Consider the following 9,341-nt stretch of genomic DNA (forward strand, 5'->3'; position numbering starts at 1 on the left):
ACGCTCAAATTTTCAGGTGATCTTCAGTAAACCTGTCTGCCGAGCACCACCATTCATGATGGATTTTTACCATACTGTAAGAGATGGGTGTGCCTAATAAACTGGCAAATTAATTTAGCTGTAGGTGGACCTAATAATATAGCAATTGAGGTTATATAGTTTAGGACAAAAGCTTTGAGAAGCATTTGAATATAAGCGACACCAGAACATTTCCGGTAAGCTGCGACTGGCGGAAATCAGGCAGCGCGAGCTCTCTGAGCTACAGTTTGGCTGTGTGCGTGGCGTATCAGCTCAGCCAATCAGAGTGAGCCAGGTCACACGCATGACCAGGAAGAGAAGATGGCTGCAAAGAATGGAAAGAATGGTCTGCTACAAAAAGTAAGTATTTATTATTATATTTCCCAGGTCGTGTGGAAACTGTTCGGTCAACCCTAGACTTATTTTTCTTTTCTTTACAATCTTTATAAAGGACTTTGTTTGTCAGAGCTGAGTGGTTTGCACTAGCTAGGAGCATGCTAACAGCTAGCGGCTCAAAACGGAAACCTGAAAGAAAAGCACTCGTTGTGGAAAATCAACAATTTTTTATCTCCGCACATATTAGTAAATCTGAGCTATATTATTTATAGGCATGCTCGAAATATCGATACACATTTAAGCTACGTTTAAAGTTTGTACTAAGGCTTAATCATACGGTGTAATACATGCCATAAGGTGCGCCGAATGAACGGGCTGCACTGTCTCTCTATAACGAGATTTAACGGTTTAACCCTGCAGCCCATGTGATCCATATTATTACACCAGGATATTTAACTCCATGTCCTCAACTTAAAATCACTGGCTAGAATTTATGTTCACAATGCGTCTTTAACTCTTAAAAACAAATCTTTTATTTTCCCTTTTATGTGTATGTCTTAACTCATGATGCATGGCGCTGCATATATGTTTAGTATTGCATTTTGTATATGATGAATTTAAAATGGAATTGACTCTAGTCATTCTGCCACTCTCTGCATCTTTTTCAGTGGAAGATTGACGAAAAACCTGTCAAGATTGACAAATGGGACGGTGCAGCTGTGAAGAATTCTCTGGACGATGCAGCTAAGAAGGCAGGTGAAACTGTTCATTTTGTGCTTTGTGTTTTCATTAGGGTCCTGTTTCATTTATGCCTGGTTTACTCTCATTTCTTTTCTATTGCTAGGTACTCATTGAGAAGTATGGTTACGTTGAGAACTTCAACCTTGTAGATGGACGTCTTTTCATTTGCACAGTCTCCTGCCTTTTTGCCATTGTAGCCTTAATTTGGGACTACCTGCACCCATTCCCAGAGTCCAAGCCAGTACTAGCATGCTGTGTTGTGTCATATCCTTTACAACTTTAACAGAAGTTATATTTAAAGTATGTTACTTTAACTTTTGACCCAACTTTTGATTATTAGTTATTAGCTATAATAACTTTTTTTTCAAGTTTGTTCCACAAACTTTAAAAATGTAGTTTAATCCTGGGGTGGTGGTAGCATAAGTGTGTTAAGGCTCTGGGTCGTTGACCGGAAGAGCGGGGTTCAAGCCCCAGAACCGCCAAGCTGCCACCGTGGGCTCTTGAGCAAGGCCCCAACCCGCGCTGCATCATGGCTGACCCTGCACTCTGAATCCAACTTCCAAGTAATGTATATGTGACAAATAAAGACAACTTGACTGGAATTGAATATAATCTACAATAATGTCTAGCTTCAGTACGTTCACTGTTTTTTCCTTAATGACCTCGTACATATTTCATAATGATGGGCATCCTAACTTTGTATACCTCCTACAAAGAGAAAAACATCTTTCTTGTGGCCGTCCAAAAAGACCCAACTGGCATGGACCCGGATCACATCTGGCAGCTTTCATCAAGTCTTAAAAGGTTTTTTTTTTCTTCTTCTTCTTCTAACCCTCACCCCTTCCTAGATTTTAGATGTTTGCTTGGAAATATGTACTAAATGATGGAACTGTCTTTTGCAGGTTTGATGATAAGTACACTCTGAAAGCATCCTTTACAGATGGAAAAACCAAGCAGTCTAGGACAACCGAGTTCACAAAGTCAGTCGGTGCATTTTTTGATGGAAACGGAACATTGGTGATGGACCAGTATGAAAGGTGTGTGTCAAAGCTTCATGACACATTGGCAACGGAGAAGAAAACGAAGTAAAGTTGATCAGAAACTTGTGTGTACCAGCATTGCCCCAGCAAACACTGATTTTGGGAGGGTGTGGGGGGTATTTGAGGAGTTGAATCTTTCACTGGGAAAGAGTGTGATGTTAATGTCCCTCTAATGTTAGCCTACAGTGAAAAACAAATGTTTAAAGTTTGTCCTGATATAACTGTTTTCATTTGGCATCACAATATTTGTAACTAAAGTTTCAGTTAGAGTACATGTCTTGGTTGAACATTCTGTGTGAAGCTAAAGTTTCTCAATGATTCCTTGTGACACTGGCCTGATCCTCTTTATGGAGAACATGTGAGTGGTTAACAAAATATTAAATATCTTTCAGCATCTGTTAATAGACTGTTTTATTGAAGTACTGATGTCTCAGAATTGCATATATATATATATATATATATATATATATATATATATATATATATATATATATATATATATATATATATAAATTTCAGTAAAGTGATTGGTGTCTAATTTCTTGGATGTTTTTTCTGGGAAACCTCTAAGGGATTGTTTATTCAGAAAGCTGAACTGTTAGAATAATTATTGTGAGATCTGTTCCTTTTTATTGCTTTAAAGGTCCAAAGGAACTTGGTGTTATTGTAGCTTCTACAGGTCTCATTGTGTTAGAGAGGCAGTCAAGTGCCAGTTTTTTTTTCTTCATACCTTGTTCCGAGTCTGCAGGTATGAAAGGGAGCCCAGATGACTACACACAGCCATGTGTGTTTTCTTCAGTCTCAACAAATTAATCAAATTAAATGGTTAAAATATTTATTTTATAATAGTTAGTCATCTCCTTATACAGTTTTATTTGAATTGTAAAGTTACAGAATAGCTACAGTCTGCCATAAAATTCACTGCTTTAACCATTATTGTGCTGCTGTTTGTCAAAAAAGCATACAATTAAAATAAAGCTTTTATCATTTCTTTTTTTTTTTTACAGTTTACTGTGCCTTTGTTCTATTGCTTCACTTTGCCATTTGCCAAGTGCCATTTTGAGGGGGGAGGGGGGATTGTAAGCTGTACAGTGGTTAAATGTGCTATGTAGCTAATATTTAAATAATATTAACATTAGCATTTCTATGAAAATAAACACAATACTTTTGTGTCTACATAATCACGCCTGAATTTATGCGACAGATAAAATATTTGTTCACTCTAGTTAACGTAGAGGATTATTAATCTGATTTTATCCACCATAATTAATGTGTGTAATGAATACAATGAATACACATTATTACTAAATTCAGATAATTTAAAATATCTAAAACTAAATAGGAAAGTTTTCATGCATCGTAGTGGGTTTTACAAATTATTTTTAATCTATTAAAAAAGTCTTCTTATTCTTAAAATGATCTCTGAATATGTCGCTTCAGTTAGTCTTAGAATGGACCCAGTCTGTCATTTGTATCATGCAAAATGTAGGAGCAGGCTGCAAGTGTGTAATAGTCATGTTTAATAGTGCCACTCCAGTCCTCATCACTGTTATACCTGTCTGCAATTAATCCACCGATTTATAAAACAAAGGATGAATCAAAATGTAAATGCAGTCGATGTAAATCATAAATAAAATAATTAGTGAACAAAACAACTCCAAACTGCTGCTTAAATGCTGAACAAACATGCAGTACATCACAAAAGCTGGGGAAAAGGAATATGAAACTGAGTAAAGGGAAAACAGATATGTGGGCATGATTGCTTGAGTGTGACCTCAAGACCAAAGTTTTATTTAGTCATTTTGTCAGTCAGCTTTGTTACCATCCTATTGTGTTGTTCGATATAAGACATGAGTAGAGCTTCTCCACTCATAAGCATATGCAAATATTTCCTCTATTTAAACATCAGCACAATAAGCCTTTTAAATCAGAATTTAATCAAAGTTTTTCCTATCATATGCAGTCTAAATATGTTGTCTTCTGTAAAAAAAAAAAAAAAAAAACATTTACATGATACCTAGTATGTATAAGCAGAGAAACATTCATTGTGTATGTATGCAAATATGTTACCTAAAGCTAAGAAAACTTAAAGCAAATATGTCACCTAAAGCTAAGATTTTTTTTAACAAGCAAGATGTACAGAGGAGGAGTAAGAGCTCTTCAGGAAAGGATTGGGTCGCTAGTTGTTATAATCTCAAAGCACAGCATCTGGAAATGAGCAGAGATAAATGCAGTACATTTGAGCTTTTGAGTCTGTTTAGCATAAACAGTGAGGTTTAAGGAGAAATTGATTAATTATAAGGGTAATATATTTGTTAATAAATTTTAGCTCTTTAAAGTCAGGAACAGGATAAGAAATGAAATTTAATGTAATATTAATACATTGTTAATGTTTACTGTATATTACCTGTATTTTTGAGGGCAGCCATGGTAACCCACCATATATTCCTGGGCATAGCACTGCTTTCTGCAACGCCCTCGATGGCCACATGTCCAGCCATGAACATTTATATCATTAGCTGAAAAACAGAACCATCACACAGTTAATGTAAAGAATCATTTCATCCAAACATAACATTCTTCTAACATAAGCCCAGTGGGCAGCATCTGATCCTTGCAACTGCAAACATGTCATGATTTACCTTTGCAAGCTGTCAGCAGCAGAATAGTAAAGATGATCAATCCCAGTGCTTTCATGCTGTTAAACCAATATTTGAGAGAAGAAGGAAGAGAGAGTACCTTTATTTACAATCTCAGGCATCAAAGCAGCCTATGCCAGGCTCTATTTATATACTATTACACCCATAGAAGGGAGGGGTGGGTAGAAGAGGCTTAGTTATAATCTCTCTCTTACAATTAATTCAGAAACTCTGAACTAAACTTGGAGAAATTGCAGAGAAAAAGCAGTAGACACACCAAAAAAGAGGTTAAAAATAACATGCATGAAGCTTCACTGCACATATAAAAGTCTTATGAATAGAGAGGACAAGCATGAAATTATATTCTGATGTACAGATTATGTAAATGATCTGCTTTTGTTTATTAAAGATTTGTATAAATATCATATGCCCTTTACCCCACTATCTCCCTCACACATCATTATATGGATTTTCTTTTCTTAGTTTTTATTGTCTCTGTGTTAGTAAAGTTTAATCTGTTAAACTTATATAAACATGCAGTGGTGTTGATGTAGTGGACGAGACGCTTTGTCAGCAAAAATGATTGAGATTCCACAGCAACAGCAAAAGAGGCACATGTGGTCCCTTGTGACCAGACCCCCCCACCCCCCAAACTCATAAACATGGTTGGAAAACATAGTTGTATAATGGAAGACGTAATCATGGATTTTCATCCCATTTCACATTTCTGGTTAAACTGAATAAAATATCGTAAAATATATGAGTAGAACATAGTTTGCTTTTGTTTAGAACAATCTAGAAAGTCTACATTAAACTTATTCTGAATTGATGATATTTGGGTCAGCATCCTCTTCTGCCTCCCCCTGTCTTCATAATAATAATAATAATAATAATAATAATAATAATAATAATAATAATAATAATTATTATTATTATTATTATTATTATTATTATTATTATTATTATTATTATTATTATTATTATTGTATATTTTCATACATATTTTAATACCCAGTCTTAATGCCCAGTGTTCCTTGGATATACTCTGATAGATCTACTACCATGCTGACTAGGATAAAGCAAGTACTGTAGATTAAGGAATGAAAGAATGAAAAAAGGACAGTTCATTCTTCTGGCCGTTTTGTGTTAAAAGGTCCCCTGTTGGAGGAGCTTTTTACATTTGTGCAATCAAAAACAACAGCTTTTGCTGAAGGGTTTCTCGAGATTTATTATAATAATATTATTTTTTTTTTTTTTTACAAAGATTACAATTTGTTTGTATTTTTTTTAAATGTATTAAATGATAGATAATAGTAAATAGTGTGCAATGTTTTTTTCTTTTATTATTGCTCAAATTCTTGTGTTAAATAGTTTTCTAATAGTTTGTAAAAAAAAAAAAAAGAAAGAAAAATTTACTTTTACTTTTTCAAAACAGTTTGTGACAAAGTTGCATGTAGAAAAGGTAAATTTCAATGGAATGGGCTTTTTTCATGTCAGAGGAAGAGCTTCCACTTTACTCAAGGATGCTACTGTATTTGGTCTTTATTCTTCTCTCTTGCAGTAGACAAATATTATTTCCATTGAAGTCCACAAGGGGGCGCATACACTAACGTATGGATCTGACCTGCCTCCATCTCTGCGACTAATAAGAGGAGGAGCAGGGGAAATTTCTTAACAATTATATTCCCGTTGTTCACATTTGTATTTACTGTAGTGCTTAATTTCTATTTACAAATAATCTGCCCACATCTTTACAGATTAACCAATTACACAATATAAGTATCACGTTGCATGCTTAGATCTCAAATAAATGAAGACCCTCACCAATTTAACAGAACCTTAATAGTTGAAGTGTTGGAAACAGGGAAAATGGTCTAGTGACATTGACAAGGGCCAAATTGTGATGACTAGATGACTGGGTCAGAGCACTTTCCAAATCAGCAGGTATTTTGGGGTGTTCCCAGTATGCAGTGGTTTGTACAAAAAGAGGTCCAAGGAATGACTTCAGGTGAATTGGTGCCCTAGGTTCATTGATTGTGGCGAGAGATGGGTAGCCTGTCTGGTACAATCCCCTCAGAAGAGCTACCCTTTGCAATGGACACTTTCAGCAGGATAATACTCCCTGACACACTACAAAAATTTTCAGGAATGGTTTGAGGAACATGACAAAGAGTTGACTTGGCCTCCTATTTCCTTAGAGCCCAAAACCACAGCACAACCTCAGAGATCTTTTAGTCCATACCTTGACGGGTTAGAGATGTTTTGGCGATAGAAGGGGGTCCAATATTACGTGGTTGTTATTGCTGATATATAAATATTATGATCATCTTCATCATCATGCGTATACAGTATCTATCTTAATGTAGATTAGAACATTCTTGCTATGAAAATTAGTTGACTTTAAACCGCACATTTTCTCTCAGCAATGTATGACAAGCAGACTCTGGATTCTAGTTTAATGTTAGACTCAATATGATCATAACTCAGTCTTTTTTATATCAGAGGACAGATGAGGTGGATACATGGAGAGATGGGATTGAATGGATAGATGGAGGACAATGAAAAATGTTCTTTATATTAAAGTTACTTTTTTTATGTTTGTGAAATTGTGTGACAATCTTGCATCCTGTGTACCAAATTAGTATTGCATCTATTGTATTATCAATTTTCCCATCCTTTTGGGTTACAGAAGTAAGGATTACAGATCATTACTTCCTACCCTGCTATAATACATTGTTGGATGCATAAAAATGATCTACTTTAGGTTTTTGTGCTGCACAGAAAATTAGCAGCAGGAATTTAAATATTTTTTAATTTGTTCATTAACTAAGGGTGGTTGTTTATGAGTGAAAAACAATTATTAAAGTAATGATCAACATTTTCATATAATTACATATTAATTTTGCTGCTGTCTATCTGCAATTGATATTACAAAATAGTGATTCAACACACACAGTTCATAAAAGCTTTTTGCTTTTTCTATTCTAAACCACTGCAGTTTGGTGGATGTGTCTCTGACAAACGTCCTGTGCAACAAGTGATTTATTTTACATTTTCAGGTACAGCGGTAAGTTTAAAATAAAAGTTTGTTTAACAGAGGAAATTGAGTCTCACATTATTTACATTTTATTCACACATAAACTATTAAACAATAAAGAAATTAAGACATCTTTTATATACATAGTTTAGTAGCCTACTATTCTTTTTGGCAGAATTTATCATTATAATCAACTTAATTATTTCCTGGATTTTGTATCACCATAGTCCCTAAATATACTGTATGTAAATGCAGAAAATGGGTTTCAAATCAAAAACATTTCCCAGCAGTTTGTGTCTTCCCCCCACACTTCTCAAACCCAAGTCACACCCTTGGGACTTGGTAACTCATACAGAATAACTAATATGTGCTGGACATGCCTATGTCCTGGGAATCAATTTTAAACAAATGACAAGCGAGGATCTATGCAAATTGACTTTAACAGAAACTTCTGTGAAACAACAGACACACACACACACACACACACACACACATTATAATTATTAAAAACTCTATTCAATAAACTTTCCATGAGGAGTGACTATTTCTGCACATGCACTGGGTCATCTAACAGGAAGGTGGACAGTTTTAACCATTTTAAGGCAGCAGGATCAGAAGGCATCATGGCTCAGCTCCTTACGGCTTGTACTCGGCAGTGGCACTGGTGTTCAGGGGGATTTTTGACCTCTCCCTGGAATGGTCACTAATCCCCATGTGAAAAAAACCCCCACTGCACTACTCTTCCTGTCCTGAAGAAGCTCAACAGTGTCTTTACCACCATAGACCATCCACAGACTTTCAACAGAACTGAAAATGGAAGAAAAATTTAATGGGGCACCAACAATATGACAAATGTATATAGCTCGTGTATGTTGGAGAGACATGTGGTTTCTTCCTTCAGGATCATGGTGTAACACATAACGGTACAAGATGTGACCTTTGTTTTTTTTTTCTTTGTTTGCAGTTGAAAGGAAAAATAGTAGTACAGCATTGCTTCATATAAGCTGTGCCACATGAAAGAGCAGCTTTTACTTCTAAACTTTAGGCTTTTCTTGAATTCTCTTTTTTAGGAAGCACTTTCTCTTTAAGTAAATTTGAATTTCTTAAGACGATAGCCCCTCGAGGTGTAGTATCTCCTTTTCGAGGTTGTCCTAAACACAAGTGGGCTACGAAATGCTAAAACATATACAAAGGAAGCATCAATAAATAGCAAATACACAAAGAACGAATACACAAAAACAAAGAAGCAGGCCACAGCCATCAGGGAATACCGTTTCCATGAAAGGGTGTACATGGTCTGCACCAATGCTTAGGTAGGTGGTACATGTCAAAGTAAAATCCACATGGATGGCAGGTGTCAAGGTTTCCCAGCAGAACACTGCCCAAAGCATGACACTGCCTCCGCTGGCTTGTCTTCATCCCATAGTGCATCCTGGTGCCGTGTGTTCCCCAGGTAAGTGACTCACACGCACCCGGCCATCCACGTCATGAGACCAGGCCACCTTTTTCCATTGCTCTGTGGTTCAGTTC

At 35.8% G+C, this 9,341-nt stretch overlaps 1 protein-coding gene across 2 annotated transcripts; it reads left to right on the forward strand.

The window, feature by feature from the left end:
* Positions 1–229: 229 nt before the first annotated feature.
* On the forward strand, positions 230–3,144 carry spcs2 (signal peptidase complex subunit 2). Of its 2 annotated transcripts, none has more exons than XM_058414575.1 (5): positions 230–378; positions 1,023–1,106; positions 1,199–1,358; positions 1,764–1,899; positions 1,998–3,144. In XM_058414575.1, the coding sequence occupies exons 1-5, from the start codon at positions 340–342 to the stop codon at positions 2,182–2,184; spliced, it is 606 nt and encodes a 201-aa protein (XP_058270558.1). In that variant the 5' UTR covers positions 230–339; the 3' UTR covers positions 2,185–3,144. The 2 variants fall into 2 exon arrangements, with proteins under 2 accessions (XP_058270558.1, XP_058270559.1); XM_058414576.1 differs by having other exon boundaries at positions 305–378; positions 1,026–1,106.
* The last annotated feature ends 6,197 nt before the right edge of the window (positions 3,145–9,341 follow it).

The sequence above is a fragment of the Hemibagrus wyckioides genome, linkage group LG17 (genome assembly GCF_019097595.1).
Source record: "Hemibagrus wyckioides isolate EC202008001 linkage group LG17, SWU_Hwy_1.0, whole genome shotgun sequence".
In the NCBI taxonomy this organism is placed as follows: Eukaryota; Metazoa; Chordata; class Actinopteri; order Siluriformes; family Bagridae; genus Hemibagrus; species Hemibagrus wyckioides.

Bases quoted from the DNA above. Each gene is read 5' to 3' on its own strand.
- spcs2 (XM_058414575.1), top strand. From the start codon at position 340: ATGGCTGCAAAGAATGGAAAGAATGGTCTGCTACAAAAA. The intron at 1,107-1,198 runs GCAGGTGAAACT...TTCTATTGCTAG, and splicing joins TGGACGATGCAGCTAAGAAG to GTACTCATTGAGAAGTATGG. The intron at 1,900-1,997 runs GTTTTTTTTTTC...TGTCTTTTGCAG, and splicing joins CTTTCATCAAGTCTTAAAAG to GTTTGATGATAAGTACACTC.